Here is a 15,775-nt window from a genome sequence, read left to right as displayed (position 1 = left end):
GATAAGAAAACTAAATGTATGGTGTTTAGGGGTGCAAGGACAAATTGTGAAGCAAAATTAAAATGAAATCAAGTGGAAATTGATAGAGTATATGAAACTAAATTCTTGGGAATAATAATTGATCATAAATTATGTTGGAAACAGCAGATTGAATATATAAAGGGAAAAATATCCAAATCCATTGCTATTCTTTATAAACTAAGACCCATGCTGAATAATAAATGTCTGCATGTGTTATATTATTGTTTTATTTTTCCATATTTAACATATTGTGTTGAAGTTTAGGGAAATGTTTATAAAACAAACATAGTCCCAATAATTAAACTTCAAAAAAGGGTAATTAGAATAATACACAAAGCGTGCTACTATGAACCTACCAATCCATTATTCATAAGTTATAATGCGTTAAAATTTTGAGATATTGTGTTTTTAAAAACAATGGAAATTGTGTTTCGAAGAAAGAACAACAGCCTTCCAGCTTGTATTCTTAGGTTATTTAAATTGAGAGGAGAAAACTATAATTTACGGGGGATATTGATTTTTGAACGAATATAAAATACAAATGTATTTCAGTTTTATGAGTTAAATGGTGGAACAAGCTCAGTGATGAGTTGAAGACATGTAGTTGATTGATTGATTGAAACTTTTATTAGTAGATTGCACAGTACAGTACATATTCCGTACAATTGACCACTAAATGGTAACACCCGAACACGTTTTTCAACTTGTTTAAGTCGGGGTCCACGTTAATCAATTCATGGTTCTTTGTTAAGGTTTAAGAAAGCCTTGAAAGGTGAAATAATGGAAAATTATAAAATATAGCAACGATTACTTTCACCCCTTTGATTTTTTGAACGTTGATGGTCCAGGCAATCTAATTTTCAGTGAATGTATAGGATAGGCAAATACAAGCCTTGGCTTCAGCCTATTCCTTTTTCTTTTTGTGTGTGTACGTGTATGATTGTTAATATGTCTTAGGTCTTAACTCATTCTCTTTCTATGCCACATCAATATGGAATGCACTCCCAACAGGTGTAAAAGAAAGGGCATCTCTATCCTCCTCCTTCAAAACCGCACTAAACGAACACCTCTAGGCAACTTCAACCCTAAACTAACACCCTACCTTCCTCATCATACCTCTTCAGATTGTAAATAATCAAATGTAAATAATCAAAGGTAGACACTTTTTCTTATACTTTCTGATCTCTCTCTGTCCACTACTTGCTGTACATATCCTACCAAGTCAGTCCCACACTGTTTCAATGTCCATTTCTCTGATGATGCAATTGTTGATGACTGAAGTGTTGATACCAACCAAACCTACCCCCCCCCCCCACCCCCACCCCCTCCATATCCCCCGGATTGTAAATAATGTAAATAATTCAATATATATACTCTGATGATTATCTTGTGTGATGACTGTATTATGAAAATAGTATATATCTGTATCATGAATCAATTTAAGTGGACCCCGAAGTTGAAAAACGTATTCGGGTGTTACCATTTAGTGCTCAATTGTACGGAATATGTACTTCACTGTGCAATCTACTAATAAAAGTTTCAATCAATCAATGTATAATCTGATCACACTTGTAAATTGATCACACAAAATTGTTGATTCTATGACCGAAATAAAGTCATTTCATTTCAAACTCATTCCATTTCATGATTTTGTTTTTGTATCATCATTAGACTAGACTTCCTTTTTTATTGTCATTCAAATTTGAACTTTACAGCACAGATAAGAACAAAATTTCGTTACATAAACTCATGGTAGTGCAGGATAAAAAAGCAATAAGGTGCATGTATAAATAAATAAATATATATAAATAATATATAAATATATATATAAAATAAATAAATATATATAAATATATATAAATAAATAAATAGATTACTGTACAAATAAATATATTGCACTTTTTCACATGCGTCCACGTTTATGGATGTATGTTATATTGTCCTTTTTATTCCAGCGAGTTAATCCATTTTGGGGGGAGTTGAGGGGATAATTTAATTATGATGCGTTCAAGAGTCTTACGGCTTGAGGGAAGAAACTGTTACAGAACCTGGAGGTTCTGCTTCGGAGGCTGCGGAACCTCTTTCTAGAGCAGTGGTTCTTAACCTGGGTTCGGCGGAGGTCAAAACACACCCGACTCATCGTGTAAATACAAACTTCTCCCTATCGGCGTATTACGGATACGGCAACAACTGACTGGTTTGCAGGTGTGTAATTTGTAGTGCGTTTATGCACTGTGTTGGTTTTGTTGTTTGAACAAGGTGATGTTCATGCACGGTTCATTTTATGCACCAGTAAAAAAACATGGTAACACTTTAGTATGGGGAACATATTCACCATTAATCAGTTGCTTATTAACATGCAAATTAGTAACATATTGGCTCTTAACTATCATTATTAAGTACTTATTAATGCCTTATTCGGCATGGCCTTATTATAACCCTAACCCTCTAACCCGGACCCTAACCCTAACCAAATAACTCTAATTAAGTCTTTATTATAATAAAGACTTAATTAGAGTTATTTGGTTAGGGTAGGGGTCGGCAACCCAAAATGTTGAAAGAGCCATATTGGACCAAAAATACAAAAACAAATCTGTCTGGAGCCGCAAAAAATTAAAAGCCATATTACATACAGCATACTTGCCAACCTTGAGACCTCCAATATCGGGAGGTGGGGGGTGGGGGGGAGCTTGGTCGGGGGTGAGGTGGGGGTTTGGGGGCGGGGGGCGTGGTTGGGGGCGTGGTTATTTACAGCTAGAATTCACCAACTCGAGTATTTCATATATATATATATGCGTGGCGAAGTTGGTAGAGTGGCCGTGCCAGCAATCGGAGGGTACCTGGTTCGATTCCCACCTTCTACCAACCTAGTCACGTCCGTTGTGTCCTTGAGCAAGACACTTCACCCTTGCTCCTGATGGCTGCTGGTTAGCGCCTTGCATGGCAGCTCCCGCCATCAGTGTGTGAATGTGTGTGTGAATGGGTGAATGTGGAAATACTGTCAAAGCGCTTTGAGTACCTTGAAGGTAGGAAAGCGCTATACAAGTATAACCCATTTATATATATATATATATATATATATATATATATATATATATATATATATATATATATATATATATATATATATATACATATATATATTTATATATATATATATATATATATATATATATATATATATATATATATATATATATATATATATATATATATATATATATATATATATATATATATATATACATATATATATATACATACATATATATATACATATATATATATATATATATATATATATATATATATATATATATATATATATATATATATATACATATATATATATATATATGTATATATACATATATATATATATATATATATATATATATATATATATATATATATATATATATATATGTATGAAATACTTGACTTTCAGTGAATTCTAGCTATATATATATATATATATATTTATTTTATTTACATAGAAAAAAAAAAAAATACTTGAATTTCAGTGTTCCGGTGGCTATCCATTAGATGGCAGTATTGTCCTGTTTAACTTCTCCGTTCATGATGAGTATATCATTTCGGCCACCGTGTTCAATGGAGAAGTCTGTTCTACAAAGTTTCGTGCTAAATCTGTTCTAAAAGCCCTAGATGTTATGACGTCCTTGGGCAGGCAAGCTGTTTATATTGTGGGAAAGCGGACGTGAGAACAGGCTGTCTCCACTCAGTCTCAGGTCCGCATTGAGCTGGAGGGGGCGTGGCCTCCAGCTCCGGCTGAATACCGGGAGTTTGTCGGGAGAAAATCTCTGCCGGGAGGTTGTCGGGAGAGGCGCTGAATACCGGGATTCTCCCGCTAAAAACGGGAGGGTTGGCATGTATGACATACAGATAGTGTGTCATGAGATATAAATTGAATGATGACTTAAAGGAAGCTAAATTACCTCAAATATAGCTACAAACGAGGCATGATGATGCAATATGTACATATAGATAGCCTAAATAGCATGTTAGCATCGATTAGCTTGCAGTCATGCAGTGACCAAATATGTGTGATTAGCACTACACACAATAACATCAACAAAACTCACCTTTGTGCATTTATGCACAACGTTAAAAGTTTGGTGGACAAAATGAGACGGAAAAAGAAGTGGCATAAAACACGTCCTAGAAAGTCGGAGAAAGTTATACATGTAAACAAACTACAATGAGTTCAAGGACCAAAATTAGTAGGACAAAACGGCACACGCCAAATACTCTAATCAGTGAAGCATGTTTAATATAAACAATGTGCTTTATAATGATTAGGGAGGGTTGTGTCATGTTTGTTCTCCTACAGAAACCATATTAAAACAAAAAATATATTTTTTCCCCTCATCTTTTTCGATTTTTTATACATTGTTGAAAAAGCTCCAGAGAGCCACTAGGGCGGTTCTAGAGAGCTCTAGAGCCGCGGGTTGCCGACCCCTGGGTTAGGGGAACATATTCTAAGTATGCTTAGAATATGTTCCCCTAGTGTCCAAATAATTCTAAATTAAGTCTTTCTTACATAGAATATATTCCCCATACTAAAGTGTTACCAAAAACATAATTGTCTTGAATTTGAAAAATTGTATTTTTTATTTTTTCACTAAAGAAGGGTTCGGTGAATGCGCATATGAAACTGGTGGGGTTCGGTACCTCCAACAAGGTTAAGAACCACTGTTCTAGAGTCTTTACTATTACTATTATCATGTTTAATTATGTTCGTCTCATTTTGGAACGCCGGTATTCATGCTGGGTCTCTGGGTGGCGACGTTGAGCAGTTCTCGCGAGACTTCCTGGCATTCCGCTCTCTTCAGCCAGGTTGCTCCTCACCCTCTGGCTGCTGGCTTGGGAAAAGAAGAAAATAAACCTATCGCTGCTGGTTATGGAAGCGAATCTTTAAACACTTAAATAGCGACGAGTGACCGGCCGCGCGGTGCTCTCTCCACATGCAGAGTATTTATCTGTTGGAGGGGGAAAAAAGCACCGGAGTACTTTGGTGTTTAGGACCGTCTTATTTTTTTTATTTTTTTTTAAACGCCAGCAAGAAGAGGATTTCTTTAGCGTTAGCATATGTGCGAGCTGGCTAACTGTTAGCCTAGCATGGAGCAACTGCTGCGACTGAGATAACCGCCTCCTGTCTGAACTCCATGCCTTTTTATTCCACTTCTTCACGCCGAAGTCAATGCTCTCCCGCTGGACATTACCACCTGCAAGTTTGGGGGTCATAACAGTGTGCTAACATTGTTTGTGCGCTTTACGCCATCACGTTATCGCGTTGGAGCTAACAGGATATTAGCCACATCTCCCCCTGCTTTGTGGTGGCGTGTGTGGCCATAAACTGGGGAAGCAGTCCTTGCCGATTGAGTGATGGGAAGGCTGACTTAATGGCGGCTAATTATTTGACGAGGAAAGGGAATCGGGTGCAATCAAACAGACAGAGGGGGTTTTAAGAAAGGAACACTTTGTTTTATTTTGTTTTGGAAAATGCATCGGGGCGACGGTTCTTTTTCCAAGTCGGAGTAGACGAAGAGACAAAAGTAAACAGCAGGATTACAATCGCACTGCTGCTTAAAGTCACCCAGAGAACATCCGACACAGTCAACGAGGTGAAAGATCATGTCTGCAGCTAAAGAAAACTCCTGTAGGAAATTCCAGGCCAACTTTTTCAACAAAAGCAAATGTCAGAACTGCTTCAAACCAAGGGAGTTGCATCTGCTGACGGATCAGGATTTGACACAGGTACCTTACTATTAACTCCTTTGTTTTGACATTGTTACTTTGAATATATTGCTCTATATGAAGACAAACCCATTTTGTTTAATTGCATTGCCATTCACATTGTAGTGTGATTTATGTATCTATTTTAGATTATTATTATTATTATATTTTTTAATGTGACATATCCAGTTTAGGGCACGCCGTTCATTTTCGTCCCTATTTGGGGTTCAGTGATCACTTGTTTTTATTTGGGTGTTTGCATTTCAATAGGATTTCAAGGGCGTACGCTGTACAATTATACGTTGTAAGGTATAATATAGTGGGGTTTCGTGCAAAATGAGTGAACGGAGAGAGATTTTTGTTGTTGCAGCAGCCATCAGGGAAGGCTTGTTTTTGAGCCACTCTCTGGTCATTAGTTTAGTCTTTGGTGTGTCCTCTAATTCGGTGGTTCTCAACCTTTTTTCAGTGATGTACCCCCTGTGAAATTTTTTTTAATTCAAGTACCCCCTAATCAGAGCAACGCATTTTTGGTTGAAAAAAAGAGATAAAGAAGTAAAATACAGCACTATGTCATCAGTTTCTGATTTATTAAATTGTATAACAGTGCAAAATATTGCTCATGTGTTGTGGTCTTTCTTGAAGTATTTGAAAAAAAAGATATTAAAATAACTAAAAACTTGTTGAAAAATAAACAAGTGATTCAATTATAAATAAAGATTTTTACACATAGAAGTAATCATCAACTTAAAGTGCCCTCTATGGGGATTGTAATAGAGATCTATCTGGATTCATGAACTTAATTCTAAACATTTCTTCACAAAAAAAGAAATCTTTAACATCAATACTTATGGAACATGTCCACAAAAAATCTAGCTGTCAGCATTGTTGCATTTCTTTTCAGAGTTCTTTTTGACAGACATTTTTAAAAAATCTCACGTACCTCTTGGCATACCTTCAAGTACCCCTAGGGGTACGCGTACCCCCATTTGAGAACCACTGCTCTAATTGATCCCAGATGATGAAGCCATGCAGGATGGGCCCTTGAAGGGGGTTCAAGTGCCAAAAAGGCAACGTCAACGTTCTCTACTCTCCTAGTCTAAGGGTAAACGCTTGGTTATATTTTAAAAGTATCTGTAGCTTTTTGACATTAGGGCTTTATGATGTTAACCTGACTCTCGCCAGATCCTTGTAGTTTGCTGAACTCCACACAAGGATCTGGGACTTCTCCATAGGAGATGTATTTCAGAAGGCGGGCCTTGTAAAATAAACAATTGTATGTGATTGGATAAAACCACTTGTCCGTTATCTTGAATGACGTGCTACTTCAACCACTCACATCGGAATAAACCCCTGGCGCTGATGAGAGCGACGCTGGGAAATCCAAACCCGGTCGGAAGGAGAGCCAAAACATCCTTGCCACCAATAAATGCCTTCACAATCGTTCTCTGTTCATCTTTTAAATAATTAATATTCGATAGATTCAACAAAACAGTTGCAATAGCAGAATCAATGTCAGCACACGACGCAGCGAGGGCTAGGTGCCATTGTTGTTTGAATCAAAACAGTCGCTTCATCTATGAAATACCGCCCGGCGATCCTGATTGGTTCATTATTTTTTGCTATCTTGAAGGAGTTTGCAATGCCTTCGAGCCCAGACCTTTGTGTGGAACTCAGCGAACTACAAGGGTCTGGCGAGAGTCAGGTTATCATGATGTGCCTCACAAAACGAAGGTCGTGGGTTTGACCCAGGCTCGGGGTCTTTCTGTGTGGAGTTTGCATGTTCTCCCCGTGACTGCGTGGGTTCCCTCGGGTACTCCAGCTTTCTCCCACCTCCAAAGACAGCACCTGGCGATAGGTTGATTGGCAACACTAAATTGGCCCTAGTGTGTGAATGTGAGTGTGAATGCTGTCTGTCTATCTGTGTTGGCCCTGTGATGAGGTGGCGACTTGTCCAGGGTGTACCCCGTCTTCTGCCCGAATGCAGCTGAGATAGGCTCCAGCACCCCCCGCGACCCCGAAAGGGACAAGCGGTAGAAAATGGATTGATGGATGGATTTACTTGTTTAAAATCAAAATAACAATTTTCTGAGATGTTTTTTTTTTTCAAATACGCAAAATGGTCAGCTTGCGCACTCTGCAGTTCGGGCTGGGCGATGAGTTGGAGAATATTTGAAACTGACGTGTCTGTTATATCCTTTCCCCCCTTTTTAATTTCTCTACTATGGATGTTTCGATCGATGAGCCACCGATCAGGATTGTATGTGATCAGCCTCTGCCTTTCAATTCCTATCACCTTTGACTGATCATTGATATTCGACTGACCAAGGCGGTTACCAGCTTAGTGCTATTGTGGCAAATAAACTTGCAGGGTTTCCCCTTAGAGTAACTGATCGTGGCCACTGCCACAGCAAAATTATAGCCGCCACACCTTAAAGGGGAACTGCACTTTTTTGGGGGAATTTTGCCTATAATTCACAAACCTTATGAGATACAGGAACAAATGTATTTTTAACGCATTTTAACTAATAAATAAATGCGAATAAAAGTCTGCTTACACTGAAGCCTAAAGGAGTTGTTCTATTCTGCCTATAAAGCACTTAAAATTACATCGAAACTCTTCAACCAACGTTTAATATACACACTGTAAATACATATACATGTTAATGTACAGTATATTATAAATATAAATAATGTAGTAGAAATAATTCCCGGGCGCGGCCACCGCTGCTGCTCACTGCTCCCCTCATCTCCCAGGGTGTGATCACGGGTGATGGGTCAAATTTAGAGAATAATTTCGCCACACTTCGTGTATGTGTGACAATCATTGGTACTTTAACTTTTTAACAGGGACATTCATAATGACATGTAATTTTAACATATTTTTTTCATTTAAAAACACAAACTTTGACCGCCGGAACAGCACTGCCGAAACCGGATGTTGTGATGACGTAGGCAATATGCACAAGATTGTCTGCTGCAAAGGCAGCATGTCTGCGATGTGGACGTACTTTAATATAATCGAGATATACCTGCGGACAGCAATCTACCAAAAGCGCAAATATTAAGACGGCTTTTAAGGAGAGAAAGTCCAACTGGAGCAGCAGCATGAAGCAAGTCTGACTTCATGTTCGCTGCAGCTCGCTGTTTGTTGAAAGTCCCAAGAGACTTGAAAAGTTCTCAACAAAGTACATTGTACAACAAGCAGGAAACATTGAAAACAGAGCAAAAGGATATAATACAAAAATATAACTGTCGGCACAGCCCCACTTGGCACTCTAGCCAAACCCACCCAGCCCTTGCCGACTTCTCTTACCCGCTGCATTGTTTTAACTTGTGATGTCAGATATACAGCAGTGGCGATTACTAAAGACTGCAAGAAATTCAGCTTCCCCCAAAATATAAAAAAGTGGTCAAATATTTTATTTGTTTTTGCATTTTATTGACTAGGATGCGTTTACATTTTGTTTAGAATCAGCTAATTCGGTGACAGTTGGCACGTTTCTCTTTGATGTGGTAGCGTCACAGTGCTGCAGCCAAACCAACCTAGACAATCATTGGATGAATACTCTACTTTGTCCCACCCACGGATGGTGAGCTAATGAATAAGAGTGCTCTAAAGCAGTGGTTCCCAGCCACCGGTCCGTGGATCGATTAAAAAAAATAAAATAAAAAAATAATAATTTTATTTTTTTTATTTTTTGTTAAATCAACATAAAAAGCACAAGATACACTTACAATTAGTGCAAGATTACAGGTACAAGCAGCCGAAATGAGTTTCCTCCGCCGGGTGGCGGGGCTCTCCCTTAGAGATAGGATGAGAAGCTCTGTCATCCGGGGGGAGCTCAAAGTAAAGCCGCTGCTCCTCCACATCGAGAGGAGCCAGATGAGGTGGTTCGGGCATCTGGTCAGGATGCCACCCGAACGCCTCCCTAGGGAGGTGTTTAGGGCACGTCCGACCGGCAGGAGGCCACGGGGAAGACCCAGGACACGTTGGGAAGACTATGCCTCCTGGCTGGCCTGAGAACACCTTGGGATCCCCTGGGAGGAGCTGGACGAAGTGGCTGGGGAGATGGAGGTCTGGGCTTCTTTGCTTAGGCTGCTGCCCCCGCGACCCGGCCTCGGATAAGCAAAAGAAAATGGATGGATGGATGGAGGTAAAGCAGTGTTGGGGTGTGAACGTAATACCATCATGTAATTTGTAACGTCTAATAAAAAGGCTATAGATAAACGTTATCCATGTATCTAAAGACAAATACTAGTTTTTTTTAAATTGTTTAATAATATCAACTTGTCAGCTTTTTGTCATTACATGATGCCTTTATATTTTTACAGAGTTGTTTTTTTTAATGTTTTTTATTTTTTAAAGTTGTGTACATTCACATGTACATGTAGATGCTGTATCAAGAGTTTGAGCAGAAATATGTCATAGGAATTAATTATACACAACAAAACATTAACAAAATGCTGTGTCACATGAATGGTTTTTGAAGTAATACCTTTGTGACATGAAAAAAATATGGCATTTACTTTTTGATATCAAAATAAAACAAAAAGCAGTTTGGCAAATGAAGATACAGTCTAATAAACAAGCTTTGTTCTTCTCCAACGCTTCCTTGTGGTTCAGTACTACAGTTTGGTGGACAAAAATAAAGAGGAGTAATACCTCGCACATCGAATACACAATCTTCACAGCCTTTGTTCAGTTCGATGAGATGACAAAACTAGGGCTGCAACTAACAACTAATTTGATAATCGATTAATCTGTCGATTATTATTTGGATTAATCGATTAATAATCGGATAAAAGAGACAAACTACATTTCTATCCTTTCCAGTATTTTATTGGGAAAAAAACAGCATACCGCACCATACTTATTTTGATTGTTTCTCAGCTGTTTGTAAATGTTGCAGTTTATAAATAAAGGTTTATAAAAAAAAAAAGGAGCCTCTGCGTATAGCATAGATCCAACGAATCGATGACTAAATTAATCGCCAACTATTTTTATGATCGATTTTAATCGATTTAATCGATTAGTTGTTGCAGCCCTAGACAAAACATTTGAGCTAGTATTGATGTTATTTGAACATTGACACAGTTTGCAGTTACATAAAGGACGAGTGAACATCCCAGTAAACAAACTAAAGACTTTATAAACAAGTTGTGACAACGTTCAAGACACATCGCCTGTTGCATGTTTCCTCACCTCATTAACTCTCAGTCACAGCAGCTGATGGACGCTCTATTGAGAAAATAAAAGCAACATCAAATAGTTTTTCTCCTTTGCTGTATACTTTTCGTGTGGGGACAAGTGCGTCTTGTCTCCAGTATTGTCTACACCTGTCTCCATCTAAACACAGCAGTGCGCTCTTAAGCGCACGCCGGGAAGCAAGGGAAAATGATGTTAAACCAAGCGCTTGGCTCTGTTTACTCCCAGGGGAAATGTCCGGAGCAAAGTCCGTGCAGTTAGTCCGCCATGATTATCAAGCCAAACGATGCTAGTCCTGACTTCGTGTTGCCGGAAATGCATTAATAAATAATAAAAAAATTAGACTGTATTACTAACAGTCTAGAATTTTATAGCAAATTATTATTATACCGTTTACCGTTACATCCCTAGTCCATTAACAAGTAAAAAGTCAAGGGAGGTCACGGCAAGTTCTTGCCGCTGATGTTGGTCGCGGCAGATGCCGTGGTTAAATTCGAGCCGTGCACTTGCTCGGGGCAGACCATTCATACCTTGTTGTCCAGTAAAAAGTTTTAACAGTCCGATTTTTGCAATTTATTTTGTGAATGTGAGTGTGAATGTTGTCTGTCTATCTGTGTTGGCCCTGCGATGAGGTGGCGACTTGTCCAGGGTATACCCTGCCTTCCGCCCGAATGCAGCCCCGAAAAGGGACAAGCGGTAGAAAATGTGGATGGATTTTGATATTTTTTTTCCAGGGTTGAATGAGTAGTCTTCTTCTACTTACACCACTGCTGCTTCATTGTGACACATATGCCTTGCTGTTACCCCATGCGTGGTGGCGGGAGTATTGCAGACATGATCAAACTTAGTTGAAATGGTTTCATCAAGCCTATTTGGGTGATGTTCGGCGTGCCAAATTAAAAGCTTTGACGGGCAGGATGTGGCCCCCGGGCCACAGGTTGAATAGCGATCGGAATCAGGCCATAGTCCAGACAGCTAGAGATGATACTGGATGCAGGAGTTGACGGAATCTTGTCAGAGTATGATCAAGAAACCGCCTTCGGGGCTCCACTCTGGATTTTCTGTAGGGGTTGTCTCCCTTAGCCTTAGATGTACCTGCCGCAGCAGTATGGAGGCCATGACTGGTCACCAACATCAATGTCCACCGTTGTCCATAAAGAGGATCTTCTGGTGGAGATCTTGAGGTGCATTCCAGTTGCCAAATTGCATTTCACTATTTACCCATAGCTGGGACCCTGACAGGTACTATCACTCCGGGTCAGAGTGAACCTGGGAGCGAAGGGTGATTAAGGGGTAGCTCCACTTTCCCCAGATCTTCAGAGCTCCTGCGCTGAAGCCTCCCCCATCGGTTGCAGTTTTTTGTCATGCCCAGGATATATGCAATATATATTGCATAGGGTTGTCACAATTTGTTTAACAATGATTTGATTTGATTCAATATTTGTGGTTGCCGATTTGATTCAGGGACAATATTATTTTTAGAACGATACGATCCGAAACGATTCAGTGAGTTGAAATGAAGTAGAGAGACAGTAGAGATCCACTCTCAGACGCGTTCTTAATAAGCGGTAACAAACTCGGGGAGTCAAAACACACGTATACAACTACAACTCACGTTTAGACAGACACAGAAGAAAGCCATCACTCCAAATTACTTTGTTCCAGAAGTTTTGAGGCTTGTCTCCGTGCTGTTTGGAGTAATGTAAGCGGGATACTTTGTGACATTTGCGCAGAAATGGCTTTCTTCTGGCGACTTGACCATGCATCCCATTTTTCTTCAAGTGCCTCCTTATTGTGCATTTTGAAACAGCCACACCACAATTTTTCAGATAGTCCTGAATTTTAGCTGAAGTTATTTGTGGATTTTTCTTTGCATCTCAAACAATTTTCCTGGCAGTTGTGGCTGAAATCTTTGCTGGTCTACCTGAATTCCATCATTTTCTACTTCTTAATCAGTGTTTGAACACTGCTGATTGGCATTCTCAATTCCTTGGATATCTTTTTATACCCCTTTACTGTTTTATGCAGTTCAATTACCTTTTCTCGCAGATCCTTTGACAATTATTTTGCCTTCCCCATGACTCAGAATCCAGAAACATCCGTGCAGCACTGGATGAAAGATGCAATGGTCTGTCAGAAGCCCAGAAACTCACTGACCTTTTATACACACACATTAATTACAAACAAACAGGTCACAGGTGAGGATTGGAACCTTGATTAGCCATTCAAACCTGTTTGTGTCAACTTTTGTGCATGTTATCAGATCAAAGTCACTGGGGTATGTAAACTTTTGATCAGGGTCATTTGAGTACTTTCTTGTGTCATTTTGATTTAAAAAGAGTAAACACCGTTGTTTGCCAATAAATAGCTTCACACAACCAACAACCAAGTGGAAGAAAGGTTTTTGTATTATCATTCATATTCTCTGAAGAATGGCCAAGAAATCATACATTTTCCCAGGGTATGTAAACTTATGAGCACGACTGTATGTATATATATAATGTGTATATATATATGTATATATATAATGTGTATATATATAATGTGTATATATATATATATATATATATATATATATATATATATATATATATAGTGTTTCCCCCAGAAAATTTGTTAGTTAAGGTGGTGACTCTCCAGGGGGAGGGGACCGGGGAAGGGGTTGGGTGGGTGTAAGGATCGGTGTAACTCGGCCTGTCGCCATCACGTCTCCACCTCGTCGCTGCCACAACAGCCTGGGGGGGGGCAATAGACTACAGACTGTGGTGACGTAGGCCGGCTTCGTCGTGTGAAGAAGCCTACAACTTTTGGTTGGGTTTTCCTCTCCATTTGCTGAATGGCAATATACGATATACTGTATATCTAGATATTTTTTCCGTAAAGTAAAAACAAAACAGCCCTAGTTACCTGAGATACTAAAATCATGACTTACAAAGTCAAATTAATGACTTACTGTAAGTAAGTGTTTGCAAAAAGTGTTTGAAAAAAAGAGTTAAAAATGGGGCCACATGCTGACATATGTTCAACTCATCATGCTTAATTTATTACAGCATTTGGAAATCCTGTAGTTGATTTTTATTATGTAAATCTTAAATTATCTTTTTATCAACATGTGATAGCAGGTACCTTGCCATTCAAAACTAAGCTGCTACATTACTAATGATTAATGTAACTATTGCTGAAAAAATAGTACAATAGCAATAGGAGAGACTATTCATCCCTGAACACCATGGAGTTCATGTAGGCTTTTTGATGCAGTTAGATTATTATATCAACTATCAGAGACAGAAACTCTTCATTTAACATAATGTCCTTTTTTGCTGCTTCAACACAGCTCCAGCAACACAGAAAAAGGTAAAGTGAAATAACTTAGTTAACTGTAAGTCAATAATGCTTGTCTTTCTCTCAGACAGACAGGGCTTTGCGGTCCGTAACACACTCACACACACACACACACGCACGCACACACACCGCACAGTGAGCTAACGTTATGTTTAAAGCTAATTAGCCTTCACCTCAAGGACTGTGAGTGAGCTGAGCTGCCGCTTATGTTTCTACAACGTCAACGGGCTCATAGTGGTGTTACTAGTAGTTGACTTGGAAGTGTTTATTATAACTTGGGGAGAGTCCGCTGCCTTCTGCTTACCTTTCTGCTCACTCCACCGAAGGAGCACTGACGCCATGCGCTCTGAATACGCACTGCTGATTGGCTGTTACATGCGCTCTGAAAACGCACTGCTGATTGGCTGTTACATGCGCTCTGAAAACGCACTGCTGATTAGCTGTTACATGCGCTCTGAATACGCACTGCTGATTGGCTGTTACCGCTCTGTGTGTAACCAATCAGAAGGTTGTGTGGGTGGGACAATGCTGGGTGCTGCAGAGACGTACTGGCAGAGGCAGAGGAAGAACTAATCGAGCAGCTTGTTAACACTTTAGTTTAGGCGGTGGCTCTTTGTTGTTAAGGTGGCCGCCTTAACAACAAAGCGCTGTGGGAAAGCCTGATATATATATATATATATATATATCTATATATATATATATCTATATATATATATATATATATATAGATATATATATATATATATATATATAAGTCGCAGTTGCTTTCATAGTTTGGCCGGGGGTGTGACTTATACTCGGGAGCAACTTATGTGTGAAATTATTAACACATTACCGTAAAATATCAAATAATATTATTTAGCTCATTCACGTAAGAGACTAGACGTATAACATTTCATGGGATTTAGCGATTAGGAGTGACAGATTGTTTGGTAAAAGTATAGCATGTAGGGATGATGTTTGATAAGAAATTATCGAGTTCGAGCCTATTATCGAATCCTCTTATCGAACCGATTCCTTATTGATTCTCTTATCTAGTCCAGATAGATTGTTGTATATGGAAAAAAACACAATATTTGGTTTAACAAATCACTTCATATTCTCTACTGCTCGCTACTACAGTATTACCATATCTGAGTTATTGTGCGGAAATGTGGGGAAATAACTACAAATGTGCGCTACATTCGTTAACCGTGTTACAAAAAAAATTAATTAGACTGATACATAATGTTGGATATAGAGAACATACAAACACTTTATTTTTTGATTCAAAGTCAAAGTTCAATGATTTGGTAAAATTGCAAACAGCTAAAATGATGTGGAATTAAATGATGGAATGGATTAAGTAAAGAAGTTAAACATTGTACTGATATGATCCAGTTTAAGAGGTTGTTCAAATGAATAGTGCTTACAAAGTACAAAGAAGAAGAATTATGAGAAATACTTTCA

The 15,775-nt window shown here is 38.7% G+C and overlaps 2 protein-coding genes across 17 annotated transcripts in view; one reads left to right on the top strand and one right to left on the bottom strand.

Annotated features, from left to right (window-relative positions):
* Window positions 1-7,001, bottom strand: part of dhrs7cb (dehydrogenase/reductase (SDR family) member 7Cb) — a 34,411-nt gene extending 27,410 nt beyond the window's left edge. For 5 of the 11 annotated variants that reach the window (XM_062056340.1, XM_062056345.1, XM_062056347.1 and 2 more), the window contains exon 1: window positions 6,719-6,999. The gene's annotated coding sequence lies outside the window, so the exon portion shown is untranslated. Of the gene's footprint in view, window positions 1-6,718 lie in introns of all 11 variants that reach the window. The other 6 variants (XM_062056341.1, XM_062056344.1, XM_062056348.1 and 3 more) reach the window with 4 other exon arrangements.
* mprip (myosin phosphatase Rho interacting protein) overlaps window positions 4,840-15,775 on the top strand; it is a 74,990-nt gene continuing 64,054 nt past the window's right edge. For 3 of the 6 annotated variants that reach the window (XM_062056335.1, XM_062056337.1, XM_062056334.1), the window contains exon 1: window positions 4,841-5,799. In XM_062056335.1, the coding sequence (XP_061912319.1) occupies window positions 5,677-5,799 (123 nt within the window). In that variant the 5' untranslated portion in view covers window positions 4,841-5,676. Of the gene's footprint in view, window positions 5,800-15,775 lie in introns of all 6 variants that reach the window. The other 3 variants (XM_062056336.1, XM_062056338.1, XM_062056339.1) reach the window with 3 other exon arrangements.

The sequence above is a fragment of the Entelurus aequoreus genome, linkage group LG08, assembly GCF_033978785.1.
Source record: "Entelurus aequoreus isolate RoL-2023_Sb linkage group LG08, RoL_Eaeq_v1.1, whole genome shotgun sequence".
Classification (NCBI taxonomy): Eukaryota; Metazoa; Chordata; class Actinopteri; order Syngnathiformes; family Syngnathidae; genus Entelurus; species Entelurus aequoreus.
This window is presented reverse-complemented; position numbering and strand designations above follow the sequence as displayed.